The sequence below is a fragment of the Acomys russatus genome, chromosome 12, assembly GCF_903995435.1.
Source record: "Acomys russatus chromosome 12, mAcoRus1.1, whole genome shotgun sequence".
NCBI classification, from domain to species: domain Eukaryota; kingdom Metazoa; phylum Chordata; class Mammalia; order Rodentia; family Muridae; genus Acomys; species Acomys russatus.
Genome location: NC_067148.1, coordinates 34,403,922 through 34,417,121, shown reverse-complemented (window position 1 = coordinate 34,417,121; position 13,200 = coordinate 34,403,922). Strand labels below are relative to the sequence as shown.

At 34.6% G+C, this 13,200-nt stretch overlaps 1 protein-coding gene and 1 long non-coding RNA gene across 2 annotated transcripts in view; one reads left to right on the top strand and one right to left on the bottom strand.

Moving 5' to 3' along the window:
- Positions 1-13,200, bottom strand: part of Kansl1l (KAT8 regulatory NSL complex subunit 1 like) — an 88,482-nt gene that overhangs the window by 3,291 nt on the left and 71,991 nt on the right. Inside the window, exons 9-13 of the mRNA XM_051154161.1 lie at positions 6,229-6,357; positions 4,344-4,465; positions 3,509-3,633; positions 2,238-2,292; positions 690-802 (exon numbers count right to left, since the gene is read on the bottom strand). Coding sequence (XP_051010118.1) covers positions 690-802; positions 2,238-2,292; positions 3,509-3,633; positions 4,344-4,465; positions 6,229-6,357 — 544 coding nt within the window. The remainder of the gene's footprint in view (positions 1-689; positions 803-2,237; positions 2,293-3,508; positions 3,634-4,343; positions 4,466-6,228; positions 6,358-13,200) is intronic.
- The window catches only part of LOC127196459 (uncharacterized), a 54,051-nt gene continuing 43,724 nt past the window's right edge, over positions 2,874-13,200 (top strand). The window contains exon 1 of the long non-coding RNA XR_007831483.1: positions 2,874-3,262. This is a non-coding gene — a long non-coding RNA (uncharacterized LOC127196459). The remainder of the gene's footprint in view (positions 3,263-13,200) is intronic.

Sequence of the window (13,200 nt, the reverse complement as noted above, 5' to 3'; positions counted from 1 at the left end):
TCAAATAGATAATTACTAATCATGTCATACGTAGTCTCTTCCTAAGTCTGCTTATGGGCTTGTTTCTGTCTTTGGAGGAAGAACTTGGCTCTACAGCACATGGTGTAGCTCATGATCCTCCTGCCTTAGGCCCCTGAGTGTGCAACCCTGAGCATGCACCATACCCTATGTTATATTTTTAAAAATCCCATGGACTATTTGCCTTTTATACCAAAATAAAATTTTTGAAAGAATTTGTGTAAACTATAATTTTTGAGATGTTTGCTAAAGTGAATTATGTAAACACCTGCCCTAGTACTAGCTCACTGTTGAAAGTACATAGAGATAACTTGCTTTGAGGTGTTAAAAATCTACAGTGGCCTTCAACTGGAGATCCCACTGCCCAGCCTTATAATTACATGTACCACCATGCCAATATGAAATGTCACACTTTATAAAGAATGTTCCTGTTACTTGCTCAGTGAGTAATGTGATAATGATGATACCGTGACTAGCAGCATGAGACTCATTTTATATATAATTTCCCAGATGTGTTTTGAGTGTCAGTTTATATATGCAGATAGTGCTTTACACAACAGATGATACTGCATCCTGTGTTTTCCTTGTCAGTGGTCTTTCAAGTTTTAAGGCTAGCTTCTGTTCATTTCCCATGTATTATGTCTGTAATGTTTTGAACTGAAAATACTTGCCTGTTATTTCTTCTGTGCCACTTGCTTTGCTCCCAGAGTGACCATCTAGCTTGCTCTCTCTCTTCGTATGTTCTGTGTCTTAGGGAGAAGACTTCATCAGAGAGATCTTCTATCTGGTAAGATTTTGAGAGAGGAGACAGGTTCACGTAGCCCCTGAGCATGCAGCTGTCTGACATCCTGCTCTTGGCCAGTGTACATACCTACACTGCAGATGGGCTCGCTCTGGTCTCCATTTGCCGCAGCTTATGGGACTCTTGTTTTCTTTTATTTTCTTTCCTTCTTTTTTTAAGATTTTATTTATTTATTTATTAGTTATACCCCATTAGCCTACATGTGTGCCTGCCTGCCAGTGATAGTGAGCCACTTGTGTGGTTGCTGGAAATTGACCTCAGGACCTTCAGAAAAGCAGCAGTGCTCTTAACCTCTGAGCCATCTCTCCAGCCCCAGGACTCTTGTTTTGTTTGGATTTATTATTGTTTGGGGGCAGGATCTTGCTCTGTAGCTCAGGCTATCTTTGAATATTCTCTGCTCTTACCTTAACTTCTGCAGTGAAGAGATTACAGGTATGTGCTACCTTATCCAATCTATAGAAAATAGTCTTAAATATATTCATCCCATAGAGTAATTATGGATTGTTGATTATGAAGTACACAGTGTTTTAAGAATATGTCAATCTCGAGGTAAATCAAAATTCAGTTACTGACTTATCTGGGGTTTTAGCTGGGAATTCTGGGGGATTTCATTTTCCTGGTAATGATCATTCTGACTTAGTAAGATTGCAATGAAAAGCAGAGCTCAGTAACAAGATACTGGTACCTGAAAAACAAGGCCATTGGGACTGCTAATTGATAGAAACTATAGGTGCCCTCTATATAATTCTAATGTTCATCTAAAGATCACCTTTGAATTAGCTGTTATATATAGCACTTTACCCTCTACTCTTTTCTTTTCATTAGTTCTCTGAGAGTTTCGAGTTTCATACAGTGTATTTTGATTCCTGCCTTTGTTTTTAATGTAATTTTATTTATACAGGTCAGAATCTTTTACCAACAATTTCAATATAAAAAAAATCTGAAAAATAATAATCTTTTCTTAAAATTAACAGCCTGATCTCAAATGCTATGACAATATTTATTCTTAGTATTTTGTTGCACTTACTGTATCTATTTTACCTCCAAAGCATTCATATTTAATTATTGTTAGGACTATTCTTTTTTTTTTTTTTTTTTTTTTTTTTTTTTTTTTTTTTTTTTTTTTTTGTTAGGACTATTCTTGACTCTTGGTATTAACACTGCATCCATACCGCACTGTGCTTTTGTTTGTGCTGGCTTGGGAGACAGATTAAGCTGCACATTATTACTTTTGCAGTCAGATTTGCAAAGGAACTTTCTAAAAAAAAAATTACTATCCCTTTTCTAAATAATTTCTTTTCATAAAAATCATGTTATATTTTTTAGATATTTAAATTTTTTAGATATTCAAATGTTAAGTGATCCAGGCTTTAGAATAAGGAAGGTATAGTTATCCCATTAAAGGTAAGTAATTTACCTCTTCTTCAGTTAAGTTATGTTCATCCAGGGGCTGAAGAACAACCATCCTCCATCTGCCAGAAATACAAAAGAATCTCATCAGCTTTCATCCATTGGGGGTTTATTTCCCCAAGACTTCATGATTCAAATGGTTGTATTTTAGTAGTTTGTCATTTTAAAAGAGAAAAACAATACTTTTATAAAAATAGAAGGTGAATCTTATACCTTACAGTGAGTAGTCTCTTCTGCATAGCTGCATTTTCTAAATATGTGCTGGCTCTGAATTAACTCAGTGGTAAGCTGATAAATGGTGAGCAAAAATGAGAAATCTGACCCAATTCATACCGCTTTCCAGTTTTCTTGGTATGGAAATGCATATCATGTCCCCTTTTAAATTAGTTATTAGCAGCTTAACAACTGGCTCACTGTTGCTATGGAACACTAAAACCATCACAATATTCCTTATTGTACAAAATGCCAATCCTCTATATATGTAACTATAGCGCCCACTGAAGTGCCAGGCTAATTCCTCAGAGGAATTGTGAAGTAGTCAGTGAGCTTATGGAACTGAAATGGAGAAGGATGGGAATTGATACAGCTGTTACCTGGCTCACATGCTCATCTCTAACTTTTTCTATTTCCTAGTGCTGTATCGATTTCTGTAAGAGACTGCTTTCATTGCTGCTATAAAACATGGCTCCTTCATTGCCAGTGGATGCAGAGCTCTGCATGGACTCAAAGAGCGCTGTAGTCTCTCTCCGTTCTAGTCAGCCTTATATAAACTATTCCCAATCCCTGTATCTAGCTATAGGCCTTGCAAACTTGTGTCCATGTAAATAACACATTTTTACCTTCACAGATTGTTCTCCTATTTCTTAAGTCCCCTTTAATTTTTCTATTTGATTTATTGCTGAATTAGAAATGAATCATACTTATTTTAGTTCACACACATTATTCTCTTAACAGTGTGTGTACACGCTGTTACTCTCACAGGTGCTGTCTTCTTTGAATTCTTTGCAACCAAGTACACCTCTATCATAAAAGGTAAGAACTGTTTTGTTGTAGTGTTCACACTGCTAAAGTACCATTATTAGTAAATATATATGATATTTAATAATTAAGTGAAAATCAATTTTGAATGCTAGAGTCAATCAGTTTAATGTAAAGTTTCTTTTACCTTTTCCCTTCTATACAAAGAGCGAAGGAGGAACATTATCCTCTTTGTCATAACGTAACTCTACATTTAAGTTTATTAAAGAAAAAAGAAAGAAAACATGTAAGTATACATACCGTGGCGTAAGTATTTCTTTATACTGGAGTTTCTCTAGCTTGGCTGGTGCTGCTAATGACATGGGGATCACAATGTTATCTATATCATAAGAGCTCTCACTTCTTAGCCTCCGTCGTACAGTAGTCTGTAACACACAATTAGTGTACTAATTTACAGTAAGGTTTAGGGTTTATGGTGATACTCCTTCATTAGTTATATAAAAATAGTGTAATATACATGTGGCCTAATTTTTGTTAATTCATTGCTATGAAGTCAGATTATAAGATGCCAAGAAAGCCAACTAAATTAAGAGTACTTATTTTTTGTAACCAAAGACATCTTTTTTAGAACATATGTAATGCATATTTTGTGTGGAAACCCATACAGTTATTTGAAGAAATTTAGGGGCTCCTGCGTGAAGATGGCTCCTGAAGGTTTTCGTGTATGTACTTCTAGCCCCTGAGCTTCAGACAACCCGTCTAAACCCTCATACCTGTAACCTCTCTACTTACTGCTTAGGTAGGGGGGAAAATCAGTAAGAACAACACAAAGCCCACATGCTCATTAGCAGAACTGTGTTTAGCTGTGGATGGTCAAGAGGCGATATGATCATAAGTTTTTAACAACAGCAACAAAAAAGAATCCATAAACAAAGAGTAAAGAGCTGCTGGCTGCCATGTGAAAATGTTTTACTTAACCATACTATTTTGTAATATGATACTTCTAAAACATACTAGTAAATAAGTCTGCCATGAATTAGCAAAATAATCAGACAGTTTTTTTATCAGCTTGGTTCCTAAAATCTATAAAACTATTTTAAAATTTAATGTACAACCAACATTAAAAACAACCTACTTGTGAGGATGCATTCTGGGTTCTTGATGTAACATTGGCATTAGAGACAGCAGTAAAATCACAATGGGGACCTGGTTCTGTACGTTGAAAAGCAAATTCTTCATATCTAGTTCTTTCCCCTGCTGTGGAAAGAAACCTTCATGTCACAATTTGAAAATAACCACATGTATTACAATTATTTTTCCAAATAAGTGAGAGATGATTGAACCTTATTTGTTTTTGTTTGTTTGCTTTTAAAGACATAATCAGAAAACAGAGGAAGATTATAGAACATGAGTCTATTCTTCTACCAAGTAGAAATTTCCTGGGGCTCAGTGTTTTCTGTCTAGTCCATTTGGTATTATTGTTCCGTCAACAATCTTTTCCATTTTCGGTGCCCTAGTCTTGTGTTTTATGCATCTGATCAGTCTTTGCCTCTCTGTCTTTGTGTGAGATTTCCTCAAGTTAACTGTCTGAGTTCTTGCTTTTATTGAGCTTCATTTTAGTGATTTCTAAAAGTGCTAGGTTTTGATATTCTTTTGAGATAACATCCTATACCTCTTTCATGAATGAAATTCATTTTCTCACAATATTTCTTCGATATCTACTTATATTAGTAGTATATGTTTCTGTCAAGTTCTGCTTTTTTTCCCTATATTTGTATTTATTCACTCATTTAATGCTTTTATCTGAATTCACTATAAATTTTTTTAAATATATTTTCTTCATAATGTAAAATGAAATAGGGCCAACTCCATATTTACATTCCTTCAGTTGTAAAAAAAAAATATTCTTTATGGTTACTTTCTTCAAATCATCAAAGTCTACATACTGAAATTGGTAATTGCCTTCCTGTTTTCTTTAATCCTAGAAGAATTCATTTATCAGGGCACTGTCTGGTGAGGGTGATGCCTAATGAACTTATTTTTTTTAAACTATCACCTTATGTCCATTAAATTTGAACATATCATTCATTTTTATTTAAATAATTAATCTATTAAGAGATTATAATTCCCCCTTGTATCGGCACGTGATCCTTGCTTGTCTGCTCTTAAGAGGCACTTAAGCAGAATCTCTAGACATATTTGAGAGCTTGTTCATTTTCTGCCACAATGTGTTTGTTCAGATTACAACCATTATAGGTCTATTATTCAAAGTTATAGTCTAAGAACACTAGAGATAAATGTAGATTCATTATATAAAATTATATATCAGCATATTTTAGATATAATCATTTTCTAATTTATTAAGCTTGTCCGTGTTTTTGAAACACTATGCCTGGGAAAGATTTAACTAAGAATATCATATTATATTCATTAGGACAATGAACAAGAACCAAATGTACACAGATTACTTTCTCTTCAAATCATATCTTGCTGGTTTTCTTCTTTATCATGAACAATAACTGGAATTTCCTAAGTCCCACAACAAATCATTAGAACAGCCCTGCCTCAAATGTTACCTCTTGTTCATCTTAAAAGTGTAAACAGAGAGACTCCTAAGGAGAATTGCAAAGGTTCATTCAAATTTGTTGGTTGAGTCCTGACCACTTTCTCAAAATCTGAAGACTTTTAGTAATGTTCATAAATTTCTGTCAGGTAACTGACATTGTCCTAATCTGAGTCTAATATAATCCTGGAGACTAAATCCAGCACAGATGACAGTTCACAGAAGGCAAGTAATTGAAAACAGGAAAGAAATCATTAGTTGTTATAAAGTGGTATCTACCCAGATTTCAAATTTTGAAATAGGTACATAAATATACTCATATGGACACAGGTGTTTCAGGTAGTTAGTGACTAGTCTGGTTTATAAATTCTTAAAAGACCAGAGTTCTTTAAAGAATATATATATTTTTAAATTTTCAATATGTAACACTAATGGTCACATCTTCACTTTAACCTACCTAATGCTGTTTCACTCAAGTGTCTTTTTTTTCGTCCCTGTAATAGTTGTGCAGATGACTGTGACCTTATTTGAGGCTTACACATAGGTGAATATCCATTTCTCCACTGATTCAGAGAAGTACTTTGTACTAAAACAAATAAAGAAAAGCCGTGTGACGTTTTGTCCGATAACAGAGACAGTGAATATGACAAAATGTTTCTATTTAAAATGTGGAAAATGTTAAGATCTTAGTTCAGTTACCAAGAGGGATGGCTCCTGAGATAAAAATTAATGAAATAGTAGCATTCCCCAAATATGTGCTCAGGAAATGCTTAATTTCCATTTTTTCCATACTGAATTTATAAGTGGATAAAAAGAATGTGCTTTGCTCTCAATGTCTTCAAAATCAGTGAGCATTGGTCAGATCTCTGGATCTTGGCTGAATTTCAATTTAATTTAAATCCTGAAGTTGTCATCCCCAAATTTGGACCCTTTAGCATCAACTGAGCATCAACATGGTCATGACATATGGACTCTGTGAAACCAAGAACCTCTTTTCATCCAACAGAAACAATAAGTACCACTGTTACTTAACTTTAAAAACCTAAATTTAAAATAATTTTAAGTCAATATTTATTTATAATAGCAGCTGTCTTCAGGATAGGAAGATTCAATAAATCCCTGAAATAGGCATCTCCCATGGAAAATGTGCCATAAATGTTAGCTTTATCGTTATGACTTCTATCCAACTGAACCTTATAGAACCTCAAGAATTGGTCTAGTCAGCATATTGGCTCCTTTGGGAGAGCAGGGGATAAAGGTTTGGAAATGTGAAAAGGAATAGAAAAAAAATACGTAGACTCAAGTGTCAACACACACTAAGGGTAAAATAAAAGGCCTAGCCTAGTAGCAGTTATCAGGAATCCAGTCACAAGGTGGCAGAGTACTCTAAAAATGACAAGCAAGAGTCTTTATACTTTATGTATAGATGTACACATCTCTCAGTAAATATATATAAGATTCAAAATTTAAGAAGCATCTCTGCAAAACTATCATGGAGTTTAACTGAAGAAAGCCTAAGTAGAAGTAAAAGGGAAAGTGATTACCACAAAAATATATTTTTCTAGACCTACAAGAAAATAAAAATTGCAACAGGCAAATGATTTGAAGTAGCTGGTGACTGTGAAAGCCAGTGCCTGCCTCACTCAGCTAGGCTACTTAGAGAGGTTGTCAGTCAGATTACAAACTCGCGTTCCATAGAGAAATGGGTAGTTAAGGTAAGGTCCTCATCATACCCCAGTTTGAAATGTTCTGTGTAGCCCCAACTCCAATTTGAAAATAGTTTTGATTTCAAACCTCTGCCTTTCTCACTGATTACTGCAAACAGTAGTGGTAGAACAGTCTTAGCCATAAATGTCTTCAAATATGAGTGTGTGGACTCCTTAAGAGTCTTCAGTACTAACACCATCACTAAAACAACAATCAAGAAGTAAACGCGCCATCTTAAGAAGCAGCTTCTGGAGTGGTCCCTACGTGTACATTAATAGGTCTCTAAAACAATGAAGAGAAAGAAGCAAGACCTAGAAGCCTTTCCAGGGAAATCTCTGAAAAGAAACATTCAGATTTTAAAATGACAACTAATTGAGCTGTGTAACAACATAACTACAGCTCAGAAAGTAAAAACTTGGGCTGGAAAGGCTTCTGCAACTGAATGAACAGAATGAAGAAAAGAAAATGCACCATAATAGAACAGAGTAAATGAAAAAGAGCATTTGAAGAAACAGCTCTGAATTTTTCCTGAATTCGTTACATTAATTCTTAAGGTTTCAAAGAATTCACTGGCATGCCAAACAGCAATTGTTTTAAAAATCTGTTCTGTGTCACAATAGTGCAGATAGATAAAGTTACAAGAAAGGAATAATGAGGGTTAGTGAAACTGGATATAAGAAAACAGTGACCAGGGAAAATGGAAGATTTCTAAAGACATCTCAGATTCCACTCAACAAAAGGAGAGAAAGTGTCAAATAGAGTAATAAAAATAAAAGTAATTGTCACAAGCTTCACAGTGTAACTAAAGGGCAGGAAGTTCACATCAGTAGTACACCTTTACTGTCAGTTGGGTATTTTAAGCAACTCCCATCAAATGCTTTTAGGGGACAGAGGATAGAAAGGAACAAGACAGCTTGGTGAAAAACAGGAGGAGCCAGTCTTTGTTGTCAGAGCTTAGGGGTCTTTAATTAGTTCCCTAAAGTACCTCAAAGGAATAGAGGTAACAGTTTGTAATCTAAATATCATTGGCTTTGATTATTGAAGAGAAATAAAAATTAGCCTTTTAGTGTAAATAGATAATTGTGTTGGGGTTAATGTAGATATGAAGAGATTACAAAACATGCTTATAGGATCATATTGCATGAAGCAACCTGAGCCCTGTGTTTTTGGATTGCTTATAGGGTATGCTTCTTGTACTCCTTGCAGCTATTCACTCTAAAAAAGATAAATAAGAACAACTTTGATATATTCACAAAAATCTTGAAACACAAAGAATTTCCATAGCCCTTTTTTCAGATAATCTGTATGAAAGCAAGGTCTTCTATATACCCACATAGTTGTCAAGAATCAGGAAATTTACTAGCTAATATATAGGCTTATTCATAGTCATCAGTTATCCATGTAATGTTTATATAGTTTTCATCGTGTGGTACATTCCCTAGGTCTCTTAAATAAAGTCTTATCTCAAAGACCTCTGATCCCTTATTCATACTCTGTAATACTTTGATATGGACAGGCCTTTCAATTGCCTTTGCCTGGCATTTCCTCTTGATTAAACTACTCATGTATTTACTCAACTTTACAGTTTGACTTTACCTGCTTCCTAGTCTGTAGTCAATCTGACTTAATAAGTGTAAAACATAATAGGACAGGGTAAAGTTCTATAGCGAGCCAAAGATCTGTCTGCTTACCTCACACATTTACTCTGCAGGAATACCAAGCTATTTGTAGATACTTGGAAGCACCATGTTGTCTTATGTCTCAACAGTATGTATTCTTTTGATTATTTAAAGTGGTGGTGGTGTTGAGGCAGGGTTTCTCTGTGTAGCCTTGGCTGTCCTGGACTTGCTTTGTAGACCAAGCTGGCGTTGAACTCTGCTGCCTGCCTCTGCCTCCCCAAGTGCTGGGATTACAGGTGGGCACCACTGTGCATGGCTATTTAAAGTCTTATAAGTCAACTTTACATGTAACAACATATTGCATAATTGTGCCAGTATCTGAATCAGCTGAGACATACTTGAAATACAGTGTCTTGGGCCCCACACCAAACTTCTTGAATCTGAGTCTTCATTTTAACAATATTCCTCAAATAATGTGCTTGCATGTTGAGTTTGAGAAACAGTGATTTGGAACCTTCATCTTTGTGTAAATTCTTAAGTGGTATATTTATCTTTCTGGAACTCCTATTTCTCATCTCCCTTAACCTCTCTTTTTGCCTTATCTTAGGAAGAGTTTCATGTGTCTTTGCATCATACCCTATAATAGTTATTCTGGTTGACGTCCTCCTTTGCATTATATGTGTGTATAATGTGTATTTATAGTATATTTGTATGTACACTGTATACATATTATATATGCATTTTATGTTATATATAATATAAACATATATCATTCCCAGTGTTTTACCTATGATTTATAGTATGCTTAGCACAGAGTTCCTTTTCAATGTGGACCTCTTATTTTAGACATAAGAATCCTAATGCTCATCTGAGTTCAGAATGATAGGGAATAAGAATAGGGGGAAAAGAACATTGCATTGGTTTGCCTAGAAGCATGTCAACATGAGCACTCAGGAATATTCCACTTCATACTTGTAAAATTTCCCATTACATGTGGCATATGACATATCACTACATTATTGGAAGATTCAATATCAACTCATTTCCTAACATACTGCATCCTCAGTTCAGAAAAACAGTAGGCCACCATTAGAAAAAATATCTTCTGTTACTCCATATATGTTCATTTTTGCATATTCCTTTTCACTAAAGAAAGGTACATTTTTGTAATCCACATATTTCAAATATTAAATCATAATTTAAATTAGAATCTACGTGTGTAAGTATTTTTGTCTCACACCTACTCATTATTGTTCAGCTGTTGTGTAACATTTCTCTGACTATTCTGTGGCAGCTAGACTTCAGCTGTTATCACCATCATCATAAGCAACTACTATAACTGTCCTTAGAATACCATAGTTCTGGGTATCCAAAGAACTATGTCATATAAAAGTGTCTGAACATAGCCTGTATTTTTTAGCACTGCCTCTGTCGTCTTAAGCATAGGTAATTCCTCCTTGGTCTAGGTGTTTTGATTTTGTTATAACGAAAAACTTTAAAAGACAAAGGAGACTCTATAATAATGACCTCCCATAAATGTTGCACCTATCTTTAGCATAATCAACTAATGAACAATCTTGTTTCATCTCACTCTTGCCAACCTTTGGCTGTAATTTTTAAAAATCTAGACTTTTTGTGTCATATATCAACATAAATATCTAAAAAAAAAAAAAATCCTAACTGATAAAGAATAGGTATAGTAAAGTGGCACAATGCATTATTAAAAATGACAAAATATTTAATATAGAATAACAAGTTCATGTTCATATTTGGATTGTCTACAAAATGTATTTGTTAGTAAGTTTAAGTTTGTGTATATACATATATATACAATATGTATACAAATATATATAATTTCTTCATTAGAATTCCAACAAACTCCTTATGTTGAACATGATTTATATAATAACATTTTACATGGCTATAATTGTTTAGGAAAACAGATTTATAAAATTTCCTTCCACTAAATTGCAATATTCTCTTTCATCCTTAGGTGAATCTTTAAGATATCTTTGAAAATTGTATGCTCTAGTATATCCTTAACCAGTTAACATAGTTCTGTCATATTTAAGTTGTTGCTAATATTACATTATCATAAAAATGCTGAGACATTTCGGAGTAAAGACATTTATATTTCAGATTATAACTAGATTTTTAAAAGTAATTAGATCATAATACAGAGTTTGCAGTTCAATAAATATTCTCAGCAGGTACAAAAGCAGTTTTAAAAGTCTTATACGTGAATTTTAGTGCCTCCTAAATGGTCTATATCAGTCCTTGGTGTTATTTTAAATATTCGAGACTACTGTTTTTATTGTAGTAATAGATTTTAAAAATTTCAATTTATCAAATATACTGACAATCACAAAATGTCTAACACAAGTCTTCAGTAAATGTTATATTCTTGTTTACATTAAAATTATCACCAGGCATATCTAGTTTTTCTAATTCTTAAGACACTGTCAACATACAGCTCCTTAGTCCATCTGAAATACTTTATCCAGTCATTATTGAGTTTTACAGAGTTCAAAATAAAATGTGGTTACTCAGAGCACAGACTTTCATCCACTGCCCCTACCCATACCGCGCTGTGATTTGTATTCAAGAATAACAATACCCCTTTTGTTTTAAAGTACCTAATATAGTTTAAAGTGTTTCAGACACTTGTTGGCATAAAAGACTACGTCATTTGTTATTCTTGTCATTGGTTTAAAGATTTATATGTATGGTTTGTCTGCACGTATATATGTGTATTGTTTGCATGCCTGGTACACATGGAGACCAGGGAGGGTGTAAGATTCCTGAGAAACTGAAGTTGTAGACTGTTGTGAGCAGCTATGTGGGTGCGAAGAACCAAACCCGGTCCTCTGCAAAAGAATGCGTGTTCTTGACTACTAAGCATCTCCCCAGCCCCTTGTCAGTGATACTTACTGACGAAACCTTCTTTCTGTACTCTTAGGAATGCACAGTCAGTCTTTTTGTCTGTTTTGGGACTTCTGTTTATGTTAATTTAGTTCCTTTGAGTTATCTTTTGTTCAGTACCACCATCCTTTAATGATTATAAGGATAAAGCATTCTGATACATGAATTTGCTGTTTTGCAACAATTTTTCTGAGATAAACTTGTGGCGTACATAAGAACTCCAGGATTTAAGAGACTGAGACAAAGGGACCAAGAGTTGAGAATAGCAGAGCTGTCTCACTGTGTCCCACTTAGGCGTGGAATAATTACTGTAGCCCAGGCTTCTCTAATTCTGGCCATCCTCCTGTCAGTCTTCTGAGTGCTGGAATTGTAGAAGAATTCTTAATAAATGTAACTTTAAAAATACATCCTACCCAGGTGTGGTGGCCCACACCTGTAATCCCAGCACTCAAGGAGTCAGAGGCAATTCAAGGCTAGCCTGATCTACGAAATGAGTCTAGTACAGCCTGAAACCCTGTCGTGAAAAACCAAAACCAAACAAACAAAAAGGCCTTCCTTGCCTAGTGTAGTGGTGTACACCTTTAGTCACAGCATTAGGAGGAATAGGAAGGCACATCTGGGAGCTCCTTCCAGGATAGTCAGCAAACAGAAACTCTGTCTCAAAGAAATAAAATGACAAAATCCTCTTTTGGTTCTAATTAAAATCCTCTGTATACAATAAGATACAGAAAGCAGACATTTTAAATTCAAAGTGTCTTCTGCCCAAAACAGTGTATTTTCCTCCATATAGGAACATCTCTCATGCTATGTCCCTGCAAAGCTGCAAATTTAATATTAAAATTTTTTCAATGTAAACCCTTGCTTATTCTAGAGACATTGCCATTTGTCTTGAGTAAAGACTGTATTCCTTTACATATTCTATCTAATTAATACTGCAGTTTATTTATTTTTTTTTTTCTTGTCAGTTTTCTCCTTTTGCATCCCAGTGCTCTTAACTGAACTCAGGGCCTTAAACACTTGAGTCCCCCTCCTCTGCCCTAAAATGACTGGTGGTTAGAGTAAAACCCAATCAACATGTTTATTGTCCTGTGGAGTTTTGCACGTAGATATTTTTTATCTGGGAATAATTTGTTTGCTTTCTTTTGATACTAAATTTATAGGTTTGTAGACAATCAGAAATA